Source organism: Drosophila tropicalis, unplaced genomic scaffold (genome assembly GCF_018151085.1).
Source record: "Drosophila tropicalis isolate 14030-0801.00 unplaced genomic scaffold, ASM1815108v1 contig_593, whole genome shotgun sequence".
NCBI lineage: Eukaryota > Metazoa > Arthropoda > Insecta > Diptera > Drosophilidae > Drosophila > Drosophila tropicalis.
In genome coordinates this window covers 3,908,182-3,920,820 of record NW_027173070.1, presented here as the reverse complement: position 1 = coordinate 3,920,820, position 12,639 = coordinate 3,908,182, and the positions used below count along the sequence as shown (strand labels likewise).

General features: G+C 41.3%; 3 protein-coding genes across 3 annotated transcripts; 2 read left to right on the top strand and 1 right to left on the bottom strand.

Annotated features, from left to right (window-relative positions):
• The first annotated feature begins 285 nt into the window (after positions 1-285).
• On the top strand, positions 286-9,908 carry stum (stumble). The gene is given in 10 exon segments (XM_068290072.1): positions 286-312; positions 870-1,831; positions 1,892-2,302; positions 2,361-4,714; positions 4,756-5,311; positions 8,183-8,842; positions 8,909-9,014; positions 9,066-9,192; positions 9,265-9,459; positions 9,527-9,908. Coding segments are annotated over 9 exon segments (5,331 nt in total). The 5' UTR covers positions 286-312; positions 870-1,040; the 3' UTR covers positions 9,658-9,908.
• Positions 9,909-10,150: 242 nt separating this feature from the next.
• Positions 10,151-11,128, top strand: eIF3k (eukaryotic translation initiation factor 3 subunit k). The gene is made up of 2 exons (XM_068290691.1): positions 10,151-10,314; positions 10,377-11,128. Exons 1-2 carry the CDS (start codon positions 10,244-10,246, stop codon positions 10,972-10,974), a joined length of 669 nt encoding a protein of 222 aa, XP_068146792.1. The 5' UTR covers positions 10,151-10,243; the 3' UTR covers positions 10,975-11,128.
• On the bottom strand, positions 10,931-12,415 carry Tbp (TATA binding protein). Its single transcript, XM_068290690.1, has 3 exons — positions 12,337-12,415; positions 11,491-12,264; positions 10,931-11,422 (listed from the first exon to the last, which is right to left on the bottom strand). Exons 2-3 carry the CDS (start codon positions 12,247-12,249, stop codon positions 11,144-11,146), a joined length of 1,038 nt encoding a protein of 345 aa, XP_068146791.1. The 5' UTR covers positions 12,250-12,264; positions 12,337-12,415; the 3' UTR covers positions 10,931-11,143.
• Between the last annotated feature and the right edge of the window lie 224 nt (positions 12,416-12,639).

Below are 12,639 nucleotides of genomic sequence, written 5' to 3'. Positions count from 1 at the left end.
GACAAGGCGCTCTCGTTGCTCAGATGTCTGACTTTATCAGACGAACACGCAGCTATTTATAGTAGTGAAATGCCATTAGAAAATACAATAACAAATAATAGTATATAATAATTACGATTTTCCATTTTTTTTTTTTTTTTTTTTTGTTTTTACATATATATTTTCGGAATGAAAATTTTTGTTCGACTACCTTGGGAGCTTGAGGATTGACTTGGGCTTTTCAGTCGTCGCGTGTACGTCGCACGCTGACATTGTAACGGACGGACAGAAGGCCGTGAAGAAGAGAGATGGACTCAGAGCGAGAGTGTGCGGGTGTGTGAGTTTGTGCTGTTGCTTCATATAAGGCAGAGAAAGGTGTCGAATTTTTTATACTCTAGCAAGTGTTTTAAGTTACTCATTGCTCTCGATTATCCACCCAAGAACGACTTAACTTGAGTAAAAGTAAATGAATCTTGTAAAATAAGGAAGTCTTTAATGCTTGAGTCTACGGGGACTGTATGAAATGGTCTTCCAATCTTTGTGAAGTTTAACTCAGTGATAAACACAACTATTAAACCGACAAGTTTTAAATCTTTAGAAAATTTATTGAAATCTAACAAAGTTAACAAAAGTCTTTTATCGACTTGTCAAAAAATGACTGATATATATGATATTGTTGGCCGTTCAAGATCAAAGTTTTGATCTAATATTTATAAATTTACGACCGATTGTCTTAATGGGAGCAATAGGATATCAATAATATATATATTATATGGTCAAAGATGCTTTTCTCTAAGCGTTGCATACTTATGACGAAAACTAATATACCCTTTTGGGCAAGATTTTACAAAAAAAAATAAAAACAATCCATTCTCCTTTTACGTATCTAGCGAAGGACAATATCTTTACAAGGGTAACGGAGCTTTAATTTGATTTTCGTAAGCACTATGGAGCAACAACAACAACAACAACTACAGCAACAAAATCATTATCTATCAATATTGTAAATACCTAATCGACACGATCCACGAAAGAGAAGATAGCTCTACAAATGTCACAATATGCAGCAAACATTATCGTATTCATCATCATCATCGCCATCGCCCACAGCCACACCCATTATTGGAAAAGAACAACAAAAGCAACAACAACAGCAGCAGCAGCAACAACAATCGTCTACGACAAGGACAGAAAATCACAGCAGATGTCATCCATCCATTATATCCTTAGATTACAGCTATCATAGCAATATGCCGCCATCAACTTATTCCCACATTCATTCACGCCAGACCACACCAAGGCTGAGCACTACAATTGGCGATACCGATGGTGATGGTAGCCATCAGTATAATAGTTTATTTGGGGATCCCGTACCGCCTCTTGAGCCAGCGGATTATTATGCTACAAATTCGGCATTCGAATCGCTGCGAACTGGGGCCGTGTCGACCTCGGTGGATTTACCTAGCTCTGAGGAAGATGCCCTTGTGGCTGCTGTGGCATTGATTAGCAACGAATCATCCAGTGCCAGGGAGCGAAGACTCTTTCCAAATGTACCATACTTATCCACGTCCAGCTATGGTCGAGGAAGTGGCCATCGATTATCGTCGTTGCCGCAACTGAAGCCACCCGATATACAAATCCTTCCAAACTCCAGCGGTGGTTCAAGTTCTGAGCAAATGAATTCACCGAATTTTCGATTCCTGGCTCCCGATGATATTCTCAATAAGCCGGATTTATATGATTTGGAGAAAATCTACCATGACGATGATATGGCCACACAAGTGTCGGGGGTCAGTCAAGTGGCCTTAAGTAAAGTCAGTGCGGAAAGATGCCACGATGATAACTGTTCCAGGTAAGCGCACAGAACATAGGAACTTGGATAAGCTCACTAAGATCATTTGACATTTTTCAGTGTACTTTGCGATCCCTATGCCAATAGGGACTGGTTTCGTCCTGCCTCTCAGCATTTTCCGGAATTCAGTCGTATACCGAAATTACGTCCCAGTTCAAAAATGATCATGTCTATGAGACAGGAGGAGGCACCGCTCTCCCCATTGGCCACTATGATCCAAGATATGAATAGTTCTAGCAGTGGTGGCGAGGAGCGTCTCGGTTTAAGTGATATGGACATGATACTCTCACCCAAAAGTTATTTAGAACAACAGCAACGAAGAGAGGATCAAGTAGTCGAAAGTTATGCAACACCGCCATCCCTACCACCACCACCAGCTGCACCACCTCCTTGCCATGAAGCAACCACAATAATGCGTGAGATGTCTCCCATAATAATCAAGGATTCCATTTCCGTAGGTGGTGATTATCGGTAAGTAATTGGTCTTGCTTTTTAGATGCGTGTTATAATTTTTTTCTCTTTTCTTTAGAGTGGAACAGCCGCGTCTGCACAAGAAGACTGCATTTACCATAATCACAGAACGTTCGCCTCAGTCCTCACGGGCCCAGAGTCCTAAAGGTCGAAGAACTCCGCCTCCTCCACAACCGCCGCCAACACATCTTTCTGCTGCAAAAAGACACGCCTCTATACAGTCGACTTCGACGACCTCATCGTTTACGGCTAAATTAAAGCCGCCAATGAGACGAAAATCACTCACAGGTTCGCGACTACCACAACTGCCTATGGAGAACTATGGGAGATCTTTAACCATGCCGGCGGATGATTCACCTCGCCCGTCCGTTCAGTTTAATATGAGTGGGCGTTATAATCGCAGCAAACTGGGTACACCCTCAAAGGGTATACTGCAGCAAAGAGATTCGTTGACATCATCTATAGACACGTATACGCCGCGTAATCAGCGACGCAGCTCGATTGTCCCGCTGAAAATTAAGAGCATGGAGACGTTACCCTTGATCACAGATCCCTATCGTAGTTCCATACCACGATTTCATCATTCCAATATCGACTTGATTGGACGGGAACCCACAGTTATACCACCGGGCTCACTGCCTCGTCCCTTGAAGCCAAATGCAAATCCCACACGTAAGCAACGTGGATTACTTCGTGTCATGAATAGAGAAGATGCTGCCGCTCGTCTTGCATCGCCGCATATCCCGCCGCGTTCCAATTGGAGCAGCTTAGATGATTTAGTGATGGATTTGGGACAACGTTTGAAACCCATGAGTCTACGCCTTAGCCAAGCGCAACGACGTCGTTCTAGCTCCACGTCCCCCGAACGACGTAGTTCTACGCAAACCGCTTCCGATAGACGTAGCTCTAATTTAAGTAGTATTACTGTGACCTCAGACCTAAGCTTTCGTCGGCGACCTTCACTCGCAACATTACCCACGACGACGACAATGAATAGAGCACGCCGTAAATCCATTCATGTGCCAGCATCCGCTCATCCCAGCCCCAGACGGCAATCGGTGTATGGTAAGGATGCGAAACATGGGAAGATTGTCAAGCCCACCACATTATCACCGATTATTGGAACCCCGAATAAGGATAGTAGTACACCGCAAAGTCCTCTGCATGGGCTACAAACTTTGGACACCCCATCGGAAGTATCCACGCGGCGTGACTCTATATCCCGTATACCAATACGAAGTCGTCCGGAATCCCGTGTGGAGAGTTCACGTGGCAGTTCGCCTATTAAGGATTTCTTAGGCACTTCGGGAAGAACTTCGCGAGCCAGCAATAGTCGTTCTCCGTCAAGAGCTCCTTCCAGAGAGAACACTCGTACACCTTCGCGGGCTCCTTCAAGAGAGAATACAAGATCCATATCAAGAGCATCTACGCGACCCATATCAAGAGGTGGCGCAAATGGTTCTCGCTCTAACTCTCGACTGGAGCATCACCGCGAAGTAGCCAACAATTCACGCTTGAGCATACATTCCTCACTCAGATCATCAAGTATTTCGCCATCCACTTTAACAGCGCAAAGTGGTGCCCGTGGGATAACGCCCAATAGACGAAAATCCATATCACTATCTCCGCAGCGACAAAAACAAACACAACGTAAACCTTCGAGCCCAAAACGCAGTTCACCGACCCCTATCAAAGAGCGACGTGATTCGCGCTCTCGCATACCCACGCGTACATCTTCTCCCACGATGACGTCAAAAAAACCCGCGAATCAAGATAATAAAACGAAAACAGCTGCCGATCAGAAGTCAAAGGGAAAAGGTCAAAAAAAGGAAGCACCTAAACCCAAAGAGCTAGTTAAGCCCAAACCCAAAAATGCAAGTGCCAAAAAATCGCCCACAAAAGGGCCGCCACCTAAACCCGATGCGAAAAAAATGTCAACAGCAAAGACTACGACCAAGCCCAATGGGAAGACGCAAGTCCAGAAGAATGGAGAGATTGATAAGACCAAAACATCAAACAAGAGCAATGCCCTTAAATCATCGACACAGACTCCTGGAAAAAGTAAATCCACAGCAGAACCCAAGAAAACCTCAACTACCCCGGCGATGGCCAAGAAAAAACCGACTACTCAAGCGCCAAGTGGCTCTGAGGTGGCTCCATTGGCTGCTCATGTCAGCAATGCTGTACTCCAAGCAGCCGAAGTTTTACCCGCCGTGACCCACAGTGAGGAAACGCCCACAAATACTAAGAATGGCCAGAATCAGAGTGGTAACCTAAACAAGCTGGTGCGCATGAGTTCGAGACTTAGTCTGCTTAGCAATAAGAATCGTGCGGATTCTCCTCAAAGTCGAAAAGTTGCCACAGTCGCAGAGAGCAGTCTGCAAGAAGGTGAAGGTAAGTCTTGACCACAAAGTCTCCTCAAATCGCTTAATTCTCAACAATTTCCGTTTTAGAACCGAAAAGTCATGATGCTGCTGCCATTTTAGAAAAATCCCAAAAGACACTGGAAACCATTCAGAAAACTGTCACCGAGGCCACCGATGAGATTCACAAGACCATCAATGAAAATCTTACCGATTTGAAAACTTTGGAAAATGATATTGGCCTAGCCGTTGAGAGTGGAACGTCACCGACACCCAGTGGCGTCACAGTGATTGGCAAACCATTGGCGGACTCACGCACAGGCACAGCCGATGGCAGTAATGCCTTGGAGAGCGGCACGGAACTGCAAAAATCACCTTTGCCACCAACACAACCTATTGAGGCATCTGTATCGGTTGTAAATATGGAACATCCCGCCACTACGTCTATATCTGTCGTCCCTGAGGTGGAATACGAAAGTGCTGAAGTGATCAAAGGTGATAGAACTAAACTGGCATCTTCTGAATTCGATGTTCATCATGTGATGCCACCAGAAAGTGGAGATGACTTTAAAGTGGATGCCAAAAGACGATCTCCAGATGGACAAGGCGGTTCCACTGCAGGCAGTGGTGGCGGTGGCATGGCCAAGTGAGTAATATTTTGAAAACACATTAAACTTTATCCAAATCCCGAAATGAATTAACATCCTGAATGTGAAATTTCTTTGATGAAGTCTTAATCTTGAAGACAAATCTTTTTTTTTAACTTTTTCAACTTGGATTATTTTATAGTTCTACGTTAAACTTAAGTGTTTCCATACTTAAGTATATATACAAATTACTACCAGGTATTTGGCAGTCGTTTTGCTGAATGTTCTCCACAAAGGCTACTAATTTTTTGCCACTTTCGTAAAGTCTCCAAAACAATAAACTGTCAAGGCTTATATGTAGTTAGCCAGACCCAAGACCCTAACCGAGGGCAGGGCTAGGTGAAATTTACATACAGGAAACCCCAGCCAACAGGCAACAACAAGAACAAGCCACCGCATAAAAACTTTAGACTGCCTACATGTGGCTACATAGTTTCTCGTACTTTGAGCTCGTACTCTCGGGTTGGCGTCCGTGTCCGGGTTCGGGGTCCGCGCCAAGCCACTCATAAATGCGTCAATAAATTTTGAAAACAAAACGCGAGGCGAAAAACGAAAGGCAAAGGAAAGGAGGAGTGAAGACCATACGAACGCCTTAAAGGAAATCCGTTCTCTACTCTCTCTCTCCCCTCGACTTGCCTCTTACCCACCTCCCTGTCATCGTCATTCGTTGTTTTACGCGATGTCCTTCAATGCATTGTTTGCCCACCTGCCTATCCTGCTCTGCTCCCTCCTGCCCACCTTTTTGCTTGCCAGGCGACTAATTACAGTAAAAACTCTTTTGATTGGCATACTCTTATGCCGCACAGTGGTTCAATACGAAAAAGTAGCCGTCAAAACCCTATAAATATAAGCTCGATTAAGATAAATTTTTCAAAATGTAGTTCTACATTCTCTAAACTTCATAGAAAATGACCGAAATGTTCAAAAAAGTTTAAAAACTCTTTTGAATGTCTCAAACACTTTTGAAAAGATTTTAGAATTATTTCAAAAATACTATAATTATATTTTCAAAATCTCATGGTGATCCAAAAACGTTAATAGAGCATTGAAAGTTAAAAAAAATAATAAATAATTAAGTTTTAATAAAAATGTTAGAAGACTTTTGACTTTAATTTGTTTAAGAATACAAGTTTATAAATGACAAACAAGGTTTAAAGTTTTATGAACATTTTTTTATTGAAGACCACTGTAAAGAACAATAGTTTACTGACCACTTCAGGGAGCCTTTACTGTTGCAACTGCCGTGCCAAGTAGACGCAGGCAAAAGTTTAAGTTTCCTTGCCGCAATAACAAATCAGTTTTGGCCGGACAATCGCGCTAACCGCAGCTCTCACCACTCCGTCTTCACAATTATTTTGTGACCAACCAAAAAGAAATCATAATGTTGGGCAAAAAGAAGAAGAACAACAAAAGGAATTCGGTTATATTCCACATAGATCTGCCGCAAGATTCGCTCATTGATGCCGATAAATATTTATTTAGGTAATCATATTCATTAACAACAAAAATACAAAAAAAAAAAAAAAAAAAACAGTCAACTAACTCATTATGGTTGATGATGGGTCTCGACTCCAATACTTTGCCAATTATCGCATGACCTTGCCATTAAAATTAACTAACACAACAAAAAAGAAAAAGTCTTAAGTGAAAGCCAAAAAAAAAAAACGTTTTGCCTGTTGTCGTTGTTGCCGTTGTTGGGTCAAATGAAGAGTAAATAAATTGTCGTCCTTCAAATTAAGTTTGGTCGTTGGCTCGTGCACAAGCTTTCCAATTAGTTGGCCAACGCACCTTAGCCGAAAAAAAAAACTAAAGAAGAAAAATTAAATATTCCTACATAAAATAATATATGGTTATATGAAATAGCAAAAATTGTGTAAGCTCTCATAGGTGGTTTACCATATCAAAAACGTGTGTCGCGTGTGATTTTCTTTCCGTTTTGGTCGTTTTTTTTTTTTTTGCTATTTTATTCGTGGGTGCCAGTTTATATGGGGAATACCAAAAAAAATTGAAATGCCATAGCAAATTTATGCATACCCATTAAAATTATAGTCACGCTGCAAAGTTTTCAAAAAGTTCAAAATCGTTAGCATATAACATATAAAGGGCGGAAAGGGGAGAACCCATATCAAGTCAATTTATACAATATATGTATGTACATATGTAGGTAAATCAGCATATATTCACATCGACATTCAATGAATGAATTATAAATATACAATATATACTCATCTCGTTATCAATATGGTTCAAAACGAACCATCCTGCCAATCATTCGATTTAAAGTTAAGACGTTTTAAGGGTATAAACAATGACGATTGATTTTCATAGAATAGATCATAAACTCAGACACTAAGTGGCATAGGAACAGACAGATGGAGACAGAGAGATAAGAATATAGCACCGAATTACTTTTGATAAATGTCGGTTATGATCCTTTAATAGACGATGTAGAAAAGATCCTTAGGTCCAAAGGAAATGTCAGACCAGATTTATCAGACTAATAAATATAACCTGAACTTTTCTTTTGATAGGAAATTTATAATTCCTCTTCAATTGACACTAATTTGACTGGTTGAAATGGCTTGTCAATTCAATCTTTAGTTGGCTCACTGCCCAGTGTCTGGCACAATGTCTAGGTCATTTGTTCTTCCCTTAGTAATCTATTATCCTTCGGTGCATACTGCATATTTTTTGTGCCATTACTTTTGATTGCTTCCTTTTATGATGGCCTCATATGGATGGATGGATGGATGGATGTGTGTGTACTTGACCTGACATTCAAGTCAAGGCCAAGAGGCCCATCAGCTATATACTAACTGATTTTATAATCATTTTTGTTTTTTTTTTTTTTTTTGTTCTAGAACTGGCAGTCAGGAGGAGTTTCTGGAGGATAAAGAGAATAACAACAACAACAATAACAATGCAACGGGAAAAAGAGGTTGGTGTCGTTGCTGTTCAAATCTGTTCATGTCCTGCCGACGATCACGTTGCTCCCGCTGTTGTTGCTGTTGTTCACGTAAAGATGCAGTTGAAGAGCAACCAGTTCTGCTATCCAATAGTGCCACAAGTAGTGCCACAACAGCCACAAATCTTCAAGTGATTGATGAGCACAAGCCGACAGCTAAGAAGAGACCAGCAAAGGATTGGATACGCTCAATGGTTTGTTGTCAAAGTTGTCGCAAGAAAAAGAAAGATCAACCAGAGGCAATGCAAGCCACCAATCCTAACAAAACGGGACCAAAACCGAAAAGTGGCGCCGGCGGCGGTAGTAAATGTGGACTATGTCTAAGTAAAATATTCTGTTGTCGTTCGGTTAATAAAGTTGATCCCACAACTGGCGATGAGACGGAGTACAAGAAATGTTGCTTTTGCATACCATGTCGACGCAAGCGGGATCCAAAGAAAGCCTGGCAAACAGCTTCCCCAGCAACTGATCCAGAACTGGGCATTAAGCCCACAGATGCAGCTGTTCTGGAGGGAACTTCTGAGGCAGAGGCAGGACTTTCCATAGCCGAAAGTAAAACCAAAGAGTAAGTTTTTCCACCAATTATTTCAATTTATATATACATTTTATGAAGGAATTAACACTTTTTAAGGGGATGCTGCAAACGTTTTTGGCTCATGTTATTCTGCTGCCGTAAGAAGCAACGTCGAGGAACTGAATCTCGCCGGCAGAGTATCAGAGCACCACCGCCAAGTGAGGTGAGTGGGTCAATTGAGTGATCAAGTTATTTCACTAACACTTTGTTTCAGGACACGCGGCGTAAACTTCATAACGATCTGGTGGAGTACACATCGAAAATGAAAGGCGCCATTCCTGTTTTACCACTCTATTTGGCCTGGTTCTGTGCATTCTGCAATGTGGTCTTTCCAGGGTCAGGTTAGTTTTTACCCCAATCGATTTATAATTTACTAAAACTAATAAATAATTTTCGATTTCTGTTCCTTGTAGGCACCTTGTTGTCGGGTCTGTTTTGCTTGTGTGTTGGAATACCACGATTTTCACAATTCGATAGTGCCCGGGCACGTATTGGTTCCTTTATTATCAATATTATTGTGGCAGTAGCTCAATTTTTAACTGTCCTCTTTTGTTTTGTGGGCTGGGGATGGTCTATCTGGTGGGGAACCATAATGTTAAAGTGTGCAAGTATGTTCTAAGTTAGCAAACACATATATTAGTTATTGTTAGAATTAAATAATCTTTATTATTACAGGAAAATTGAGCAAAATCAAAAAGGTGGAACGTTTGGAACTGGAGGAGGAGCAGCGACAGGCTCAATTGGCTGCCGCAATTGATAAAAATGGTGGACATGTCGAGGCAGAAGTTGATGCGACGAAAACTTAAAGCCCTACATAGAATTTTTTGATACCAATAAATTGTACATAATTTTGTACAAAACATGTAGCTTCCACATTATAAACAAAAAAAAACGAATTGCCTACACTTCCAATTTCACTTCCAAAGCAGGAGTAAAGTGGAATTAAAACAAATGTCTTTCGAATAATAATATATAGCTAATATTGAACATAATATTAAAATCATTAAACTTCCACAATCCACTGAAAACATCAATAATTTAAAACTTTATAACTCAAGGGAGGCATATAAATGGGTCGCTATTAGAATGGGATTCTTATCACCTTTTTTTAATATATTTTAATGTCTATTCTAAGACTTAAAATATCTTTCAAGGCTAACCGCATAAAAGGTTTTCAAAATGTTTGTAACGGTTTTAAAGTAGAGACGATAACCTGAAAGGTTTTTATCGAATAGGAAAATCGATAAATAAAAAGAATCGAATACTTGAAATAACCGATGCTTTGGTTGTCATCAACGTTCACACATCTCTAGTGCTGCCGAAAAAAAGAATTTTGCGACGACGACAATATTAGTTTTGCACATTTAAATTAAACAAATTAATCTGTTAAACATGTCGCACTTGGTGAAAATGGAGAATGGCCAAAGCCAGACCATCCAAGAGATGTTGGGTTGCATTGAGCGGTAAGTTCCTCAACAATAACAACACACGCTTGGAACATAACCTAAAACTTCCTACATGACAGATACAATCCGGATCATTTGAAGATTCTCGAATCGTATGTCCAGGACCAGGCCAAGAACAACACCTACGATCTGGAAGCTAATTTGGCCGTGCTGAAGCTGTATCAATTCAATCCACACATGCTGAATTTTGATATCACCTACACTATTCTGCTGAAATGTCTCACCAACTTGCCACACACAGACTTTGTGATGGCGAAGTGCCTGTTGTTGCCCCAGCAGATGAAGGACGAGAATGTCCAGACGATTATTGACTTGGCTGACATACTGGAGCGTGCCGACTTCACCTTGTTCTGGCAGCGGGCTGAGGTCAACCGTACCATGTTCCGCCACATAACTGGATTCCATGATTCTATACGCAAGTTTGTATCGCATGTGGTAGGCACCACATTCCAAACGATTAAGAAGGATCTGCTTAAGGAGTTGCTCGGCGGCATTGAAGATCCCACATTGGAAAGTTGGATTAAGCGCAACAGCTGGAAACATCAGGGACAGGATTTGGTGGTGGTCGCCACTCAGGATGATAAGATCAAAACAAAGAATATTACAGAGAAAATTGAATTCGATAATGTTGGCGCTCTGATGGCTCAATGCCTGTGAGCAGGAGGATGTATTTGTGCTTAGGTTGGACTACATTTTATACGAATAATTACAAAAATACAACTAACTACAAATAGTTTTATTCCGCGTTTTGCTTTTTATATTTATATTATATTAGAAAAGTAAACTCAACTTTTAGACTTACATACTGAAATATTACTTTATCCTATTATGACTGCTTTTTGAACTTTTTCAATATGGGAAATATCTTGTCGAAGGCATCATAAATCTCTTGCCGAACTTTTGCTCCAGTCAGCACAACTTTCCCTGATACGAAGATTAAGAGCACAATACGAGGTCGCACCATTCGATAGATGAGTCCTGGAAATAACTCTGGCTCGTAGCTACTGAAATTGCAATGGGTAAGAACCAAACCCTCTAATCGTATAGGGAACTTAACATCACAGGAGCCGACCATGTTCTGTATCTTAAAATCCATAAATTTGGCCTGCCAAAAAACAAAGTCAATTAGACATTGGGTTACACTAAATTGGCCTGAAAAGTCTTGGAACTCACAGGAAATCCCAGTTTCTGTATAATTCTTGCATATTTTCGAGCCGCCAATCTTGAATCATCCTCACTTTTAGCTCCTGTGCACACCATTTTGCCGGAACTAAAAATCAGTGCCGTAGTTCTAGGTTCACGAATTCGCATAATGACTGCAGCAAAACGTTTGGGGTTATACTCAGCATTACGGGCATGTAGAGCAATCTTTTTTAGATCCAATTTACAGCACAAATTTACTGTCGAGACAATGTTTTGTAACTGTGGCACAATTCCGGGATCAGCAGAACCCGGTGTGGCCGGCGTCATGGGCGTGGATGGTCCCATTGTCTGATGTATATTACTTAGGCTATCGCTAGCATTGCCAGCGCCTGTCACAGAGCGTTCACTCATTGGCATCATATGCGACATCATGCTCTGTGGCGTCTGGGGCTGCATAAGCGATTGCGGAGTCGATCCACCACCACCAGGCTGCTGATATGATGAAGAGTAGCTTTGCATCTGTTTGTGGGCCAATGGCAAGGTAGGCTCGTGCCCAAATAGTGAGCCACCAACTCCGCTGCCGCTGGCGGCGACCGAATTGCCATCCGGTTGATGTGACTGTTGTTGTGCTGATGTTGTGACTGATGGTTCTGTATGCAATGGAGGAACTGCCGCTGGAGGCGGATGGTAAACTGGATTCGCAACAATCTGTTGATCCGCCTCCATTTGGTGATGCATCGGCGTTCCAATACTAGGTATTGAAAAGTTCGGACTGAGCATTTGATCCATGTTGTGGCAGGGTTCCTATCCGTTTAAGATACGCCAAAGTTGAGAGGTGAATAAACGAATATGTAGAAGGAATGTACACACACAAACCTGTGTCCTTTCAGTGTGGAATTAAATATAAAAATATAAATATGCCGCCGCGTCCGTGTCTGTGTCGTCTTACTGGTGATGGAAAAATTATTTGTGATGCTATCGGTGGTATCTATCGATGATTGGAAGTTGGTATATCGATTTCTTTGGTCTGCTATCGCTATAGAAAAATTTTTCCTAGGCGGAAAATTTCAAAATAATAAAGGCGCACCTTGATTTTCTTCTTTCTCTATTGCGTAGTTGCTTAAAAATATAATTTGTTGCCCTTGCTTTTAATAATAATAGTGATTTCTCGATTCTTTA